Genomic DNA, 19,650 nt, shown 5'->3' with positions numbered 1-19,650 from the left:
CCCACCCACTGTCCTCATCCATAGGTGCACGATTTTTGTCCAGTCTCTTCCCGCATCTCCCACTCCCCTTTCCCCCCCAAGAATAGTCAGTCCATTCCCTTTCTATGTCCCTGATTCATTATAATCACCAGTTCATTCTGTACATCAGATTATTTATTCACTTGATTCTTAGATTCACTTGTTGATAGATGCATGTTTGTTGTTCATAATTTGTATCTTTACCTTTTTCTTCTTCTTCCTCTTCTTAAAGGATACCTTTCAGCATTTCGTATAATACTGGTTTAGTGGTGATGAACTCCTTTAGCTTTTCCTTATCTGTGAAGCTCTTTATCTGACCTTCAATTCTGAATGATAGCTTTGCTGGATAAAGTAATCTTGGTTGTAGGTTCTTGGTATTCAGCACTTTGAATATTTCTTGCCATTCCCTTCTGGCCTGCAAAGTTTCTGTTGAGAAATCAGCTGACAGTTGTATGGGTATTCCCTTGTAGGTAATTGAGTCTCTTTCTCTTGCTGCTTTTAAGATTCTCTCTTTGCCTTTTGCTCTTGGCATTTTAATTATGATGTGTCTTGGTGTGGTCCTCTTTGGATTCCTTTTGTTTGGGGTTCTCTGGGCTTCTTGGACCTGTAAGTCCATTTCTTTCACCAGGTAGGGGAAGTTTTCTGTCATTATTTCTTCAAATAGGTTTTCAATATCTTGCTGTCTCTCATCTTCTGGTACCCCTATAATTCTGATGTTGGTGCGTTTGAAACTGTCCCAGAGGCTCCTTACACTATCTTCGTATTTTCGGATTCTTTTTTCATTTTGCTTTTCCGGTTGGGTGTTTTTTGCTTCTTCGCATTTCAAATCTTTGACTTGATTCTTGGGCTCCTCTGGTCTGCTGTTGGGTGTCTGTAATATTCTTTATTTCAGTCAGTGTATTCTTAATTTCTAGTTGGTTCTTTATCACAACATCGAGGGTCTCATTAGATTTCTTGAGGCTCTCATCAAGTTTATCGGCAGTTTCTAGCAAATTATTGAAAGCCCTCAAAAGTGCGTTTTTTAGCTCTATATCCTCCATTTCTGTCATTTTTTTTGTCTCCGCATTTTTTATGCTTTCTTGGTGCACCCTCTTGTGGTCTTTGTGCGCAGTCTTGTTCTAGTTAAGCCTTGATTGTTGTAGTTAATACTAGAGGGATTTGACCACCAGGCCGACTGGCTGTGAGAATCAGCTGTGTCTGCAGTGGGAAAACTTCTGTCCTCTGGAGAGGTGCTAATCTAGCCTTTGCCTGAGGCTATCCGGCAAATGGCTCTGCGCAGGGTTTGGGCGGGTCGGGTCGCAGGGGATCAACAGGGCGGGTGGAGGGAGCAGTTATGGCTGCTCTCAGTCCCGTTCCCAGAGGCTCTGCTTCTCAGAACCCCAGCAACCGCTGCAAACCTTGGAGAGAAAGCTGCCCTCACGTTCCGACTGATGCCAGACAATCCTGCTTCTCCCATTTGAGTCTGAGTCCCTAGAGACTCACCCGGATCTGGAGCTCAGAGTCTGAGACTCCCTCCTGATTGAAAACGACAACCGCGCCCTCAGCCACCAGCCGGCTTCACACGCACCTCCGTACCTTTGTATTTTCCACACTGCGCCTCCTCTGAGCCTCGGTATGCTGTTCTCTTTCCTTCTAGTTGAAGAATCTCTCCTCAGCCAGCCTTCCTGTGGTTCTGGGTGATGTCCGTTCCGTCTTTTAGTTGTATTTTTGAAGTGGTTGTTTGCGGCAGCAATCTCCGGTGTTCACCTATGCCGCCATCTTGGTTTCCTCCCTCGCTTAGATTTTCAAATAAAAAATAATGAGAACAGCCAACACAACAATAACTGTCTAGTGTGAATGAATCAAAATTATACCTATTTTTTGACAGATTGGCAAAAAAATATTTTTTGGTGTGCCACAGAATTTTAGTAATTAGTTTATGTGTGCCATGAGGTGAAAAAGGTAGAAAATTGCTGCACTAAGAATATGCAATGAAGGTCAATTTTCCACATTCCCATGTTTAAGCTTGCAAACCAGTCTATGACTTAGATCGTTCCCATCCTCTCAGACAAAAGGGAAAGAATAAAACTGATACATTACAGCTAGTTAATAAGAACTGGAGGAATTTATAAACTACTAGAGGCCCGACACATGAAATTTGTGCACAGGTATGGTCCCTAGGCCTAGCCTGTGACCAGGGCCATCTTTCCCGGCTCCCCCCCCCCCCCCCCAGGTTCCCAGTTTGCCATCTGGGGATCAGAGCCTGCGGGCCAGGGGGAGAAACCAAGAGATTGGCCGTTCCGCCCATCCGCCAGTCCTGACCCCCACTGGGGGAGGGACTGAGAGGTGGTCAATGCACCTCATAGTGACTGGTCGAGCGGTCGTTCTGCCGTTATGGTCACTGGGCTTTTATTATATAGGATTAGGAATAAATGCTTACTATTGATAAGGTGCTTTATAATAAGAAAGCACTGCTAAATAAGTACTTTAATAACAATATTCCTGTGACAATTTGTGATAGGGTCTTATTAAAAAAGCTACCTATCAGGTTCAAAAGCTCACCATCTGGAGTTTAGAACTATAGCAGGCTGCTCTGCCTGCTCAATGAAACTGAAGTCTCAACACATTTAATGTTCTATGTGCAATGAGCGACTGATGTTGTATGAAAAACTATTAATGTGTTAAAACTTTCATATAGCAAAATAGGGTATTTAACTGATTTAGCTTAGAAGAAAATGAAGAGCCTGTTGTATTTGAATTATTTCCTACAGAATAAATATAGGAAGTTTCGAGAAAACAATTTTAATCCCTAAATAGTTTTTACTGACTTCAGATAATGAAAACTGATTCATTCTTTCTTTCATTTAATATTGGACAGAAACCAACACTAAGCCAGATTATGAAAAAGAAATCTTGCAATATTAAGTATTTATTAAGTAGGTGCCCATATAGGTCAACAGTTTTACAATCCTTTTTTTTTTAAAGTCTTCATCTTTGTGTGATACATGTTTGAATAAATATGAGTTAAGTGATTTTTCCAAAAGGACACAGTGAATTGTAGTAAGCAGATCCTTAAGTCTGGCTCCCCAAGCTATAGATTCTCTTACATGAAAAGTCCAAGAATGGCAGTTAAAACATGCTTAACCCCCAAAAAAGCATTAATTCTGAAATCCTGCCATTCCTGTTTGAAAGAAGAAAATCTCACAACTATAAATATTTGAGATTTAATAGTATCTCTTTCCTCACATTTTTTTTTGTTGTTCCAAAAATCTGGTCCACTGAGAAGGGAAATTTCAACCTAGATCTCAGATATGTAAGTGCCTTTGAAATAAAAATGAGGGCATTAAATAGCATGGATAATGAAAATCTGGTTTATGGATATTGTTGATTTCAAACAATGCTTTCCACGTGAAAGAAAAACAGCAATGCATCAGAGAGAATTGCTTTCTCTTGTAACAAATGGTTAGCCCTAAATCTCATCATCTTCTTTGCAACAAAAACCATGGGCGCCTTTGCAGCTAGAAAAAAATCCATGTGTGCTTCAATTAGAATCACTGACCTTTTCTGAAGCATGCCTGTGCTTTTCTATAGAAATCAATGCAATGAAAGGTCACATTGTTAAAATGTTTGAATACAACAATCTCTTTCCCAGGCAAAGGCAAATTCCCTTTTCTTTTCAAGGTAAAAATTAAAAAAATTAAAACTACCTTTAATTTGAAATTTAAAACTGACTAAAAAAAAATCAATTCTACACCAGAAAAAAACTGGAAAGCTATCATTCCATATACTCTGACATAGCCCAGGAGGTTCTGTTGGCTGAGTCCTTGTCACTAAGGCTATAAACACACATGTAAAAAATAGAAAGAGCATTCTAGAGAAAATGATGTTATTTCAAACCTCACCTCTTCTTCTCCAAGTACCCTGGAGAAAGCAAAGGCAAGCTCTGTGTCTGTCAAATGTAGATGGGAGAGCTTGGTGACTACTAATCTCCCACCATCATAACCATCCAAAGTAAATGCACATATACACAAACCCAAGGAAGGAAGAGAAATCAAATGAAATGACTGGAATAGTCACTAGTTGTTTTCTGAACATTAAAAAAAAAAAAAGCTATTTGAAAGAGCCTCTACCTAGTTTAGAAACATTTTACTTCTCTAATTTTTTTTTAATTCATAAAAAGAAGAGGCAAATTCTCCAATCACCTCTTAATCCATTCAAAGGATAAAGAATGTACAAGTCATATAAACTGCATCATGCTTCTTTTTGCCAATACAACAAATCTTAACACTTTCTCCAACAGACAATGAGCCCTCAAATTAGACCCACTCACCCTTTCTTATCGGTGAAAAACTTAATTCTGTGTCCAGACAATCTGGTTTCAAATGTCCTTCTGCCCAACAGAATTTGAGAGCAATTTACTCCAGTCTGTTCTATTGTAAAGCTGCAAGAATGGTGTCATTAAAACCAAGAGTAGATTACTATCAGTGGTATAAACAACCACAAACAGCAGTCTGAAGGAAGGACAAACCTCTCAATATGCTAAGCTATTGATACTTCCTTACCTTACCTAGCCATCACCAGTGAAATTAATTTTTGAAGATTTTTAAAGACAAATTTATTAAAGGAACAGTTATGAAGGGCAGAGAGGATTCAAAATATACAGAGAACAAAAACCTAGAAGAATGAATCTAGGAGAGGAATATCAGAATTCTGTTTCTGAGTACTTTTTTTGTTAATTCTCACCCGATATTTTCCCATTGATATTTTTAAAGAGAGAATGGAAAGGAGCAGGAAAGACAGAGAGAAACATTGATGTGAGAGAGACACACTGATTGGTTGCCCCCTGCATGGGCCCTGATCAGGGCTGGGGAATCAAGCCTGCAACCAGTATGTGCCCTTGACTGGAATAGAACCCAGGATCCTTCAGTCTGTTTGGGTCAAACAGGCTAGGTCTGTTTCTGAGTACTTTTTATGGCAGTTAGGAAGAGACAAAACAAAATGGTGGTCCATTTTAAGGGATCTGCTTTCTCCATCCAGATATTACGTTGTTATATGTCAATTATATCTCAATAAAGCTGAAAAAAGATATAAGATCTGCCATAGTGCCTCATTCATTTGTTCACAGTCCCCACTTTGTAACATTTATGGAATGAATATTCTATTATGCATGGACCCACCAAGAGAAATCAGATGCTACCTAAAATTTTGTGGAAAAATAAGAATACAACTGTAAATATTGAAGATGTATTTATTTGCCCAGCCGACATGGCTCAGTGGAAGTGTCAACCTATGAACCAGGAGGTCCCTGTCTGGGCACATCCCTGGGCTGCATGCTTCATCCCCAGTAGGGGGCGTGCCAGAGGCAGCCGATCCATGATCCTCTCTCATCATTGATGTTTCTATTTCTCTCTCCCTTCCTTTCTTAAATCAATAAAATATATATATATATATAAAAAGAAAATATATGTATTCTACTTATAGGTAATTGATCTCTATGGATTGATATAGGAAGGACTATTAAAATATCTTATTCTATGAAAATTTTAAGTTCAGATCAGTCTCCCAAACTCCTTTTTTTAGGGGGAGAAGAGGAGAGAGGAATTTTTCTACTTAAGAAACACTGGTTAATATCTCTATTATAAAACTGATTTACTTGGTATTATAATTATTTAAAAATTATCAATTATCTCCACTGAATCATGAACTTAAGAATAACAGCAATGGCCCTCACCAGTTTGGCTCAGTGGATAGAGCGTTGGCCTGCAGACTGAAGGGTCCTGGGTTCGATTCCAGTCAAGGGCATGTACCTTGGTTGTGGGCTCGATCCCCAGTAGGGGGTATGCAGGAGGCAGATGATTGATGTTTCTCATCGATATTTCTAACTCTATCCCTTTCCCCGCCTTTCTGTAAAAATCAATCCAATATGAATACACACACACACACACACACACACACACACACACACATACATGAAAAGGAACAACAGCAATGACTGTTGTACTTTACACTACCTGCTGGTACATGTTTCCTGAGTGCAAAGTTCTGAAGTTAGGGCATAAAACAAACATCAAGTATCACAAAAAATCAACTGGGAAGACACTATGTTGGGGACCAATATTATCAACCTCTCACTAAATTCAACAGTATTGTGTTCTGTGGTATTGGAACAGAGTGCTGTTTTCTTTGATTGAACCCCATATGAAACAGAGGGCTTGTGTTAAAGTACCTCTCTCAACACCAGTCTCACACTTAGTTTGGTGAAATGCTCCCACTATGGGAAGTGTATGGGAGCTGATTTCACATTCTTGATTCCTAGCTCATGCTCACTCTGGAAAATAAACTAAATGAATGGAATTGGGCATAAATTAATTAAAACTGTGTTGCATATGCTTCAGTTTAAATGCATGACTTTGAATCTACTATTAGTTAAAAAACTCATCATTCTAAGAGTGAATGAAGCAGAGGGTTTGGGTGATTAGCTCAAAGCTCTGACATACAGCCTTAAACTTCTTTTTATCCATCACCCTTTATCCCCTCTATGCTCTCTTCCACCTCCACCCATCCCTCTCCCCGAAATCACCACTGTTGTCCATGTCCATGAGTTCTCTCTTTTTCTTTTTTAAAAATATATTGTTTGATTTCAGAGATGAAGGGGAAGAGATAGAAACATCAATGATGAGAGAGAATCATTGATTGGCCGCCTCCTGCACACCCCACACTGGGAATCGAGCCCACAACCAGGGTATTTGCCCTGAGCAGGAATTGAACCATGACCTCTTGATTCATAAGTCAATGGTCAATCAATGAGCCACGATGGCCAGGCTCTCTTATCTTTTTTAATCGGTCCCTCCACTTCCTCCAGTCTTCAACTTTTGATACCTCATTTTGAATGCTGCCCTTTCCACTGTTGATATGTCAGAATGAAAATAAAGTCAGAACTTTGCTTAAAATATGATATAGTCTGAGTTTCTTAAAGCTTAAACAGAAGATGAATTAGGCCTTGAGGTTTTAAAAAAATTTGTAGATCAATCACAGTTAATTTGGTTGTCAAAAAAGCATTTATGATGAAGAGCATGAACATGATTATGGAGAACTTGGTCTCCATTTAAAGAGCTGCTTCCTTCTCTCCTACCCTTTTTCCAGGTTATGGTTGCTTTCAGGGCTAATCCTCTAAGATCTCTCCTTTAAAAAAAGACATACCAGAAATTAATTCCACACTCTCTTATCACAACAATCCCAATCTTAGTGAGACAGCACAAACAACTGGCTTATATTTGCATATTTAAAATCCCTCAGGTGGTAACTGATAACTTCAACATACATGCAGATAATCACTCCAGTCCTTTAGTCTAGTGCAGCAGTTCTCAACCTGTGGGTTGCGACCCCTTTGGCAGTCGAACGACCCTTTCACAGGGGTCGCCTAAGACCATCCTGCATATCAGATATTTACATTACGATTCATAACATTAGCAACATTACAGTTATGAAGTAGCAATGAAAATAATTTTATGGTTGGGTCACAACACGAGGAACTGTATTTAAAGGGCCAGAAGGTTGAGAACCACTGGTCTAGTGCAGTGGTTTGCGAACTGCGGCTCGCGAGCCACATGTGGCTCTTTGGCCCCTTGAGTGTGGCTCTTCCACAAAATAGTGACTTCTGCGCATGGGCCACGAAGTTTCAATCGCACTGTACGTGCGTGCCCGCACGTGGTATTTTGTGGAAGAGCCACACTCAAGGGGCCAAAGAGCTGCATGTGGCTCGAGAGTTTGCCGACCACTGGTCTAGTGGATCCCAACATTAAAGACACATTAAGATCTTTTCTATTGCTATACTCTCCAACCTAAATGATGATTATCCTATATAATAAAGAGCTAATATGCTAATTAGACCAAACAGCAGAACGACCGTCTAGGCCAGTGGTTCTCAACCTTCCTAATGCTTCGACCCTTTAATACAGTTCCTCATGTTGTGGTGACCCCCAACCATAAAATTATTTTCGTTGCTACTTCATAACTGTAATTTTGCTACTGTTATGAATTGTAATGTAAATATCTGATATGCAGGATGTATTTTCATTGTTACAAATTGAACATAATTAAAGCATAGTGATTAATCACAAAAACAATATGTAATTATATATGTGTTTTCCGATGGTCTTAGGCGACCCCTGTGAAAGGGTCGTTCGACCCCCAAATGGGTCGCGACCCACAGGTTGAGAACCGCTGGTCTAGGCGACCTTCAGGATGAAGCTGGGGCTGCAAGGGCCGAGGCAGCTGGGGCTGCGAGGGCCAAGCCCCTTGCACAAATTTCGTGCATCAGGCCTCTAGTTATTTATGATTGTATCCCCCACTAAATTACAAACCTGGAAGGCAGAGACTATCTTATTTATTAATTTTACAAATACTTACTTAGCACCTCCTATATGTCAGACACTGTTCTAAGGACTGAGAATACAACAGTAAGCAAAATAAAAAAATAAAATATTCCTGGTTTTAGGAACATAGTTGATGCTGATGCTTATGGAATAAATGAAGAAAGACATTCTAACAATATGGCAATCATCAAAGCTCTTAGGATGCAGATTTCTGGAACTGTTGTTGCAGAAAGAGTACACTTATATATGTATATACACCATTTTGTTTTTGTTTTTCACTCTTCACTGACTCCTAGAGCTGTTTCATAGCACCAGAGAATCATATATTGAATATTCTTTAAATTATAAAATGTTGCTATAAAATAGAGTGTATAATACTATCAATTAAACTACTACATCTGGAGACCCAAAAACTACATGACTGCCTACCAAGGAGTTTAACTGGCTGAGATGGATATGTAAGTTCCCCTCGCTGCCTTTATGACAGGAGATTCCAGTTTAAATGTTGCCTGCACAAGCCAAACCTATTATCCAAACAGGGGCACTTCTGAAAGTGAAAGAAAGAACTTATTATATCAGGACATCAGGTAAAATCCATGAGTCTTGGCAATCTGGGAAACATGGTCACTCTATTAGATTTCTCATTTCCATTGGTTTTAGGTTGTAAGTGCTTCTAGCACAGAAGACCTGGACCACCTATATTCGCCTCCATAAAATACTAAGATTATGTTTCAAGTTAAAAATAAGCTTTTCCCACCCTAGCTGGTTTGGCTCAGTGGATAGAGCATTGGCCTGCGGACTGAAGGGTCCTGGGTTGGATTCTGGTCAAGGGCACATGCCTGGATTGTGGGCTCGATTTCCAGTCAGGGGTATGCAGGAGGCAGCCAATCAATGATTCCCTCTCATCACTGATATTTCTCTCTCTCCCTCTCTCTTCCTCTCTGAAATCAATTAAAACATTTTTTTTTTTTAAAAAAGCTTTTCCCAAAGCAAGCCAGATTTTTTATTTCTAATCTAGTTGGCATCCAGTACTTTCTGGGAAGGAGCCTGTTTTTGTATAGAGTCCAGAATCCTGACTGAAGCAGGACAAATAATGTTTCCCAATCAACAATTAGCACTGGTTTCTCTTGGATTAAATTTTAGTATGCTCAAAGTAATTAAGTGCCAAACTGTTTTCATACAGACTTCCAAACAGAAACTCAAAGTGTAAAATGAATAACGCAATCCTTTAGCAAGCTAACAACAGTTCAGCTCAGAAAAATACATAATCTTTCTTAATTATTTTTTAAAATATTTTATTGATTTTTTACAGAGAGGAAGAGAGAAGGATAGAGTTAGAAACATCGATCAACTGCCTCCTGCATACCTCCTACTGGGGATGTGCCCACAACCAAGGTACATGCCCTTGACTGGAATCGAACCCGGGACCCCTCAGTACACAGGCTCTATCCACTGAGCCAAACCGGTTAGGGCAATCTTTCTTAATTATTAAAGAATATACTTTCTAGGTTGATATATTAGATTTAAAAAATATGAAAAAAAACAAAAGCTATATGATACAGAGGTTGTGGTAGAATGTATTACTCCTTCCATACCTGACTTCTGCTAAATCTGTTGTGCCTTATAGGTAGATTTGTAAGCAGTTATAATCCAGACAGTCTTTATAAAAGTTGCTTAAGGAATTATTTAAAGATGCAGAGTCTTTAAAAACCCAAGCTAGATTTTTGTGGGCAAAATGTAATCACTTTATTAGTTTCAGAAAAAGACGTATGATTAACTGCATGATACTAATATGCTGATACTTTTATTGTACACAATGATATCAAAATGTCCACAGACTTCAGATATTTCTAAAATATTAACTATTCAATTAGTTTTAAAGACATCTTCTGGTTTAAAATAATTGCCTACTAAAAGTTGCATATGTAATATAACATCCCAATTTTCTCATCTTAGAAAAAAGTGTAATGATATGGTACGTATATTCAGTGGAATATTATTTCTTTTGCCCGGCCAGTGTCGCTCAGTGATTGAGGGTCAACCCATGAACCAGGAGGTCATGATTTGATTCCTGGTCAAGGCACATGCCCGGGTTTCAGGCTCAATCCCCAGTAGGGTCGTACAGGAGGCAGCCAACTGATGGTTCTCTCTCATCATTGATGTTTCTATCTTTCTCTCCCTCTCCTTTCCCTCTATGAAATCAAATTTAAAAAACATATAAAATACAAAAAACAAACAAAAAGATTATTTCTTTCCCTTTACAGCTTAAATAATATGACAAATATATATTTTTGACTCTACGAACTGATTCCTTTATCAACTAAGTATTACAACATCCATTAGATGCAAAGCAATATACTTAGAATTTACCTAAAATGACAGAGCCTTAAACAGATCTCAAAAGTTTTCTCAAAGAACAATTCCATGAATATATATATTTAAAACTAAAAACATTACCTATTCTGCCTGGATGGCATGGCTCAGTGGTTGAGCATTGACCTATGAACCAGGAGGTCACAGTTCAATGCCCAGTCAGGGCACATGCCCAGGTTGTGGGCTAGATTCTCACCCTCCCCACTGTGGGGTGTGCAGGAAGCAGCCAATCAATGATTCTCTCTCATCATTGATGTTTCTATCTCTCTCCCTCTCCCTTCCTCTCTGAAATCAATAAAAAGATATATATTTTAGAAGAAAACAAAACATTACCCATTCTAAAATCTGCAAAGACACAATAATCTTCCAATTAAAAAACACATGCCATCAACTAAAACCACATGTAATGCATGTCATATTTCTGAGATACTACAGAGGGAGCTGCTAACACAGATAAATAATATATGAAGTTGAAATAAAATAGTAACGTGAGATTCTTTTAAATCTTCAATATTTTCGTACTTGATGCATTACGTTGTCATATTTTTCAGATGGAAATCACAGAAAATTTTGTTTCCTTTGGCTACAGCATATTTATACTAAAAAGCACAAGACACAGAAAATTCCTATTTAGGATATTAAAAGAATCAGCAAAGACAGAGCATATATGTAACTAAGGCATTTCTTACGTTTCCATTTAAAAACCTGTTTTTAGTACCCTGTACTCCAAGCTAAATCATGCCTTCCTAAAAAGTCTTTATAATCCCATGTCAGCTATAGGTTTAATTCCTTTTTATGTTAAAGGATTTGGTGTTTTCCAAATGGCACCACTACTGGAAAACACTTTTTTTCTGTGCATCATTCTACATATAGCAAAAAATTATACAAAAGAAAAAAAGAATACTGAAGTTTAGGTTTGAAAGATTTTTCCATCTGTAGCCAGCTAATTACTGTGAAAACAAGTGTCAATTTTTAAACCTGAAGGTAAAAAATAAAAAAGTAAAACATTTAAGTAAATGGTGTACAAGAGGGTTCCATCCTATATAATAAAACCCTAATATGCAAATCGACTGAACAGCGGAATGACCAGAGGTCACTATGATGTGCACTGACCGGGGTCAGATGCTCAACGCAGGAGCTGCCCCCTTCCCCCCACCCCGCTCCATGGTCAGTGCACTCCCACAGGGGGAGTGCTGCTCAGCCAGAAGCTGGGCTCACAGCTGGGGAGCGCAGTGGTGGTGGAGGGAGCCTCTCCCACCTCTGTGGAAGTGCTTAGCGGCTAAGGAGTAGCAAGCCCGGCTTCTGGCTGAGCGGTGCTCCCACTAGGATTCTGTGCACCCAACCTCTAGTAAATATATAATGGCAAAGTCTTTTATTTAAACATTCATGAACAATTTTGGGGAGAGAAATTTTATAGAAATATTTTGTCGACTAATGAAATGGACTGAAATCAGCTACCAACAGCTACTATACCACCTATGCCACTCATGGATTTAAAATAATCATAATGGTACTAACTCTTCTTCTGCTTTGCAAGTATCCTATATAATAAAAGGCTAATATGCATATTGTCCCTTCGACCGGGAGTTCGACCTGGTGCGGGGCCAGCTGGCAAACTGCCCATGGCCCCCCATCCTGATTGGGGGCAGGGCCAGTCCACCAACTGCTCTCGGCCCCTCCCCCCAGCCGGCCCGATTGGGGCAGGTTGGCTGGACCCCACCCGTGCATGAATTCATGCACCAGGCCTCTAGTTTAAAATAATAATGAATCAAGTCTCTCCCAGATTTAATTAAAATATGGTCAATAATAATAAGTGGTCGAGAACTCCTAGCTTATAGAAACATACGTGGGGTTTTTAAAGAAATGACAAACCCAAGTACATAAAACTAAAACCTAATATAAACAATTCATGCTTAAACTGTAAGACAGGAAATATATATATAATGAATAGCTGAGTGTTCAGTGAAGAGAATCTAAATATATTTGGCATTGATTAAATATACCCACATTCACCAATTATCTTATATGAAAACATTCTTTCCCCACTGAAGGTCCATATTCAATAAAGGGTTAACACAGCAGATCTGGGCTACCGAAATCCTATATGTTCCCAAAGTTTTTATGACTGGCTCCTGGGAAGTAACCTTTGCCCCTGCAAATCCTGCCTCCTAAGAGTATCTCAGTATACCTGGGGCTTTGGCCACACCACACGGTTTAGGCTAACAATGTGATTCATGGGATACGCCTGTTTTTGTTTGTTTGGGGCCTTGGTTCAGTTGTATTAGTTTAAACTCTGGGTAGGGAGAAGAGTGGTGGGCTGGAGACTGAGTAGCTAAGATCAGTTTCTTGGAGGCTCTATGCTTAGTTACTGATGTCCAATTAGAACCCTGGACACCAAGGCTCATGTGAGCCTCCCTAGTTGACAACATTGCCTGTGTTGTCATACATTGTTGCTGGGAGAATGAAGCACTATTTATGCAATTCCAACAAGAGAGAACAACTAGAACTTTGTGCCTGGTTTCTCCTGAACTTTGCCTTATAAACCTTTTTCCTTTGCTGATTTTAATCTCTAACCTCGAGTCAAACAGCCTTCCTGGGTCCCCCGAGTCCTTTCATCGAACCTGAGGGTGATCTTGCCGACCCCTGACACAGCCTATAATAGAGTAAAACTCTTATTTACTAAAGAGGATTTCTACTTATTTCAAGGTTTGGTATCAGCAACTTTATTTCCAAAGAGGCAGAGATAGTAGTACACACTCATAGGAGTGTCTTCTAGTATGTAGATTTCCTTCCCATCAACGAAAAGGAATTATTAATGCTTTTTCCTCAGTGGCTACTACTGACATATACAGCACTGAGAAGAACTTCCTCAATTCTTCTATCTTTAAGTTAATTTTGAACTTAAAAAAAGGGGCGTGTCAGAACCACCTGACATGGCCCAAGACCCCAGGTATTCAAAGACACTCTTACCAGCCAGGAGTCAGTCAGGGCCAGCCCCTTCTTTGGAATGTGCAGGGTTGGAGTACCCCAAGTGCACTGAATTAACCCTTTGCAAAGGGATTAATTCCATAAGAGATTCATGGGTTAAAATATCATCCAGGATTACAGCATTCAAGAGCTTTTGGTTTATTAGATCAAAACATCCCAATGTTGATCAATGACAAGTCTATCACCTCACATGGTTTCCCAATTCCCTAGTACTTTAACTGCTCTCTTTCCCCTTGGGAGGCTCTTAATTGTTCCAAATTATTAAGAAAAAATATCAAAGATAATTGTCTAGTATGGAATTATCTACCTCTTGAGTAAGAATGAGATTTTAGTTTAGCTCACTGCTCAATCAGAAAAAGCATCTTGCTATTATATTGATTTCCATTCTGAGTCACAGGCCTAGTGCTAATAAAAAGCCTTGAGTGAATAAACAGTACTATCATGAGCTCACTAAATTAATGATTTAGGATTTCCTGTCTTTTACTTAAAGCTTTACCAAGTACAGAATGGTAAATGGTGATGTTTTGCCTAGGAATGTCAGATGGCCTAACTTAAGTCTTAATATTTTCCATGCATAGTCCCAGGAACTATTACCAGGCATTATTTTACAGTTTATTATTATCCATGATACCTAATATACTATCTTTACACATTAACTATAGTAGTGATACGAGAATGTTAAAGCCTCTATCCTGAGAGAATCATGTATGTAGGGACTGAACTATATAGTCAGACTGCTTGGAATTGAACCCCATCCCCAACATTTACTTACTCTGTGAAATTGGTCAAGTTTTTTTTTTTTTTAAATCTTTTGCGCCTCAATTTCCTCTTCTGTTAAATGGGAATATTCACAATACCTTCCTCAGATGGCTGTTATAGGGATTAAATAAACTCATATGTGTAAAGAACTTAGAATTGTGCCTTGCATATGATAAAAACTCATGTAAGTGATGGCTATTACCATCACCACTGCCATTATTCCAAGGAACTTGGGACATTTAAATTACATTACTAGCTCTTTAATTTTCACCTTACTCCAAGCGGTAGAAAAAAGGGCAATATTATCCTCTTGGCTGACAGGCAGTTATTGTATAGTCAGTCACAAGAGCACTTTATTGAGTTCCACTGCAACATAGCTGCCTCACTGGTTTCATCTGCAATATGGGATGGTAATAACCCATCTACTAGTAAAGGATGTGTGCACATTAGGTAAAATTTCTGCTCAGAAGTCCTGTTTTGTGATATCATCACTCAGGATATACTGTTAATACTAAGTTCTGTCAGATACTTGGGATTTCAAAATTACCTGGTTCCAGGTACTCAACCACTTCTGCAAGGATGAGATTTAATACACTTCAAGGCAAGAACCCCAAAAAGGTACTAGAAGAACAAATTAATAAAAAAATGTGTCCCCTTCTTTCACATTCCCTGGTTAGGATACATTTCTTCAAAATAGTCAATGTGTGGAGGTTGGAGTATGTCAAGGGCAGAGAGTACCTGAGAAAAGGGAAAAAAAAGTAAAATTTAGAGAACTAAAAAGGAAGTAACATATGACATAAGTACAAGTAAATACTGTTAACACTTTAGTGATTTAAGGTTTAGTTACAATTGACCACTGAGATTAACTAAATTTATCAGTCAAGAAACACAGTCCTAAACATTAAGATGGGTTTGTAGATTTACTATCTAAAAGATAATTCTATCTAAACCAAATGAGAGAGGCAACTGGATTATACTAAATGCTACCAGAACCCCTGAATAGGATGGTGTTAGAAAGAAATGTTCTATTTTTAATAATTAGTATTTATCTAAGAGCATAAGGAGCCATACCTACCATTCATTCCTTTATTCTTCTGTTAAAAAAATATTTCAATAAGTGTATTCTACCTGGCAGGCACTATGGTGGGCTCTTGGGTTATAAGAACAAAACTGATATTCCTACTCTCATGACTAGGGAAGAGGAAGGCATTAAACAAACAAACAGTGACACAAATATATAATTATGACATTTATTATTATGCAGGGAAAAAGTAAAGAGGAGTGTGGAGAAAAAGCTTCTCTGTGGTAATACTACTCTGAGTGGAAGGCTGAATAGAAGTTGGTCAGGCAAATGTAAGTCATTGAGGCAAGGAAGAACCAGGAAGATTCTAGAGGCAGAAATGCCAGTGCTTACGGAATATAGTGGGTGGGAGGAAAACAGGCTGGGATAAAACAGAAGAGAAAGGTAGGGGATAATCACATAAAATTTATTTAAATTATGTTAAGCATTTTGAATTTTATTCCAAGTCCTCCAAAAAGTCACTCAGGTGGGGAAAAAAAATACTTTATGGCATCTGAAATTCAAGTCCTTTATAAAAGCAGCATACTATCAATGTAGTATGCCATTGAAACATAACAAACAGGCTTACTTCCCCTACCAGCTGTCTAGCTACTCTTTTACTAGTAAGTCCCAATTACGATGTCACATTTAAGAATCTAAACCTACCTTGCTAATGAAAAATACCAGGCTCAAAGGATAGGGAGGAAGTTATTTAACAGGAAGTAAATTGTGTGGCAGTACAAATTCAAATTTTCTGATCTTGAGCTTAGTTTATTAAGAAATTTTTTTTTTAAATTATGGATAATTTTAAGTACATAAAATGGGCAGAATAGTATAAAGAATACTCATGTAATTATGTAAATACTCATGTGATCTATACATGACCATTCTTGTTTCATCTATATCCTCCACTCTCCCTATATAATTTTGAATATATAAATACTAGCTTTATTTCAGCCATACATTGGTCATTATCTCTAAAAGATAAAAAACAAAATTATCAAATATAAAAATTTAATATTTTATATTTTGAACTGAATTAATACCAGTTTATTAAGAATAAAAACAAATGACCAATCTACTATATATACATGCATGTTTCTTAATACCACCAAATATGCAGTGCTCAATTTCCCAATTTTCTTTTTTTTAAAGTTTGTTAGTCTAAATCAGGAGCTAAATAAGATTTACATGTTATGGTTGATTTATGTCTTTTAAGTTTTAATCTACAAATTTCTCCTTCATCTCCCTTTCTTTTCCCCTTGCAATTTACATGTGGAAAAAACCTTGTTCCCTTTAAAGGTTATTCTTTTTTCAGTCAAGCATTTGTCACTTTAAAATTTTAAATTAAACTAAAACCTTCTGTAATGAAAAAGCCTTCACCTACTTTAAAACCAGTTAAACATAAATGTTTTAAAATAGTTTAGATGTTTATTATAAAGAATATCTATCTTTCCTTTCTGAATTAAAATGTTTATACTTAGGAAAAATAACAGATTTTCCAGTTTCTGTACAGAATAATTTTTTGTCATATAAAAGATTTCATTTCTATATTTAAAAAATCTATAATTACTGTGTCAAAAATACATGTAAATTCATGTCTCATTATGTGATAGAACAATTTTTAACATGAATATCTGATGCCTGAGGAAGGCAGTTAGAAATTAGTGTTTTACTTGACATCTTTTGGACTCTAAACTCGGTATCTGAACAACATACATCCTGTCTTGCGGGAAAACAGAATGCAATGAGTGACGGCGTCCATTAGACAAGGCTATTTCACACTTCAAATCTATCTGCTATAATTAGAGGTTATCTAGAAGAAAGTGACAACCATACATTTAAACCTTGATAGAGAAGAATGAAGCTTTTTTACTCCAAATTTGATGAGGCTTTTTGTAGAAAAGCCATATAAGACAGGGTTAGACATTTGCACTCAAGCATTTAGCTGTGATTGTTAGCTTCAAAGGTATAATATTTTAAACTCTGTATGGAATTTTTTAACCGCCTGTTGTTTTTTATTCCTGTTCTTTTTACCTAAAAATGTCATCAGAGAATGGTATTCCACAGTGTTTCAAGGTGGCACAGAGCTAAGGCCGGGAGAAATGATCCAGGAATCTCAGAAATGAGAAGTAAATTAGAAAGAACAGTAGCAGAGTTCCAAACTCCAGAATTCATGCCTGACTCCTTATTTAAATAGCTATGTGAGATTAACCTTATCTTGTAAATAGAGGAGGATGCTTGTAAAGAGTTAAAGTACCCCAAAATACCGACAACCCTTCAAAGGATCTCAAATACAAAAAAAGTAGGCATACTTTTCTAATTAAAAAACAAACTAAAGCTTATATAATGGTCATTACCAACAGTGTTTCAGCACATTTCTCAAGTCGCTTATGAACTGGACAAAAGCTCCTTAATGATAGCCACTGTTTAGAATTTTAACCTTTGTGATGTTAGGAGAGTCATATAAATTGGTTACTTAATGAGTAAACGACTTAGTTTTTTTTTCTTTTTTCTTTTTAGTCAGTCCTTTATCAATAAAACAATTGTTGTGAATAATCTCAATCCTAAATATAAAGACTAGAAATTTTGCTCTGGCTGGTGTTGCTCCCTGGTTAGAGCAGCGGCCAGCGCACAAAAGGGTCTCAGGTTCGATTCCTGGTCAAGGGCATGTACCTGGGTTGTGGGTTCGCTCCCTGCCCCCAGTTGGGCACGTGCAGCAGGCAACCAATCGATGTGTCTCACATCAAAGTTTCTCTCCCCCTCCCCCCGTTACCCCCTCCCCCCAATCTCTGAAAAGCAATGGAAAAAATATCCTCAGGTGAGGATTAACAAAAAAGACTACACATTTAGCTGTTCATACAACTGAGTTAAATCCCATGTTTAGCAAAGGAGCTACTCTTTCCTCATTCTCTCCATCCCCCCCATCCCATTAGATTTTAAGTTCTTTAAGGTAGAGACTATATTATTACTATTATTTTTATAGAGCTGTAAGATATAGTAAAGTACACACATCCTAAGTGAACAGTAATTCAATTTCTTTTTACCCACACAGAATGTATAATAGGACACATTTTTATTCCATGGTTAAAATCCAGATCAAGAATTTAAGCATTTCAACAACCCAGAAGGCCCCTTTGCCTCTTTCCTGTCAAAACCATTCTTGCTCAGAGGTTACCACTATTCTCATTTCTACCACCACAGATTCGTTTTGTCTGTCCCTGAACTTTATATAAAATGAATCACATAGTCTTTTGTGTATAGCTTCTTTCACTTACTGGTATACCTGTGAGATTCATGGTTTGGATGACATTGAATATCCAGCTCATTTTGGGGAGAGCATGCCCATTAACCACACATCCATGTTGATGTGGATTGGTGGTTCATCCTTTTTATTAATGTAGAGTACATCATTATATGAATGGAATACAATACAATGTACTTATCCAGGATACTGCTGACAAACTTTTGTGTTGTTTCCCAATTTCTAGGTATTATGAATAAAACGGCTATGAACATTCATGTACAGGTCATTTGGTGGGTATATGTAATCATTTGTCTTGCGTATACCAAGGAGTACAACTGCTGGGTCATTGGGTAGGTGTGCCCCTCTCTGGTAGAGGACACACTGCTGTCTTAATCACTCTCTGGCTTTGTTTTGTAATTTTATTACATTTGTATTGGTTTTGCATGTTTCTGAATTTTATATAAATGGAATCATACCGTGTTTATTCTTTTGTGACTTGCTTTTTCACTCAATGTTTCTGAGATTTGTCCAAATTAATGTGTGCAGCTGTAGGGCATTCTTTCTCCTTGCTGTATAGTGATCCTTTGAATATAACACAACTTATTTTTCTATTTTGCCCCACTGGTCATTTTATCTACCCCTGTGTCTGATCCCCTATGAGCTATTCTTGGTCCTTGTGCTTCCCTACAGATTTTAGAATTAGCTTGTCAAGTTCCACCAGTAAAAACCTCTTTGAGATTGTGAATGGAACCCACTGAATCTATAGACCAAAATTCCATTTTGGTCTGACAGCAGACATTGTATAATTTCTATTCTATTAAGTTTGTTAAGGTATTTTCTATGGCTCAGAA

The 19,650-nt window shown here is 37.9% G+C and overlaps 1 protein-coding gene across 3 annotated transcripts in view; it reads right to left on the bottom strand.

Annotated features, from left to right (window-relative positions):
• Window positions 1-19,650, bottom strand: part of NLK (nemo like kinase) — a 128,442-nt gene that overhangs the window by 45,041 nt on the left and 63,751 nt on the right. For all 3 annotated transcript variants that reach the window (XR_001349561.2, XR_330245.3, XM_006095505.3), the window contains exon 3: window positions 15,175-15,230. Coding sequence is in view for 1 of the 3 variants with exons in the window: in XM_006095505.3 (XP_006095567.1) it covers window positions 15,175-15,230 (56 nt within the window). In the remaining 2 variants the exon portion in view is untranslated. The remainder of the gene's footprint in view (window positions 1-15,174; window positions 15,231-19,650) is intronic.

This window comes from Myotis lucifugus, unplaced genomic scaffold (assembly GCF_000147115.1).
Source record: "Myotis lucifugus unplaced genomic scaffold, Myoluc2.0 scaffold_157, whole genome shotgun sequence".
Classification (NCBI taxonomy): Eukaryota; Metazoa; Chordata; class Mammalia; order Chiroptera; family Vespertilionidae; genus Myotis; species Myotis lucifugus.
The sequence above is the reverse complement of the archived record's forward strand: the minus strand, read 5'-3'. Positions and strand labels throughout refer to the sequence as shown.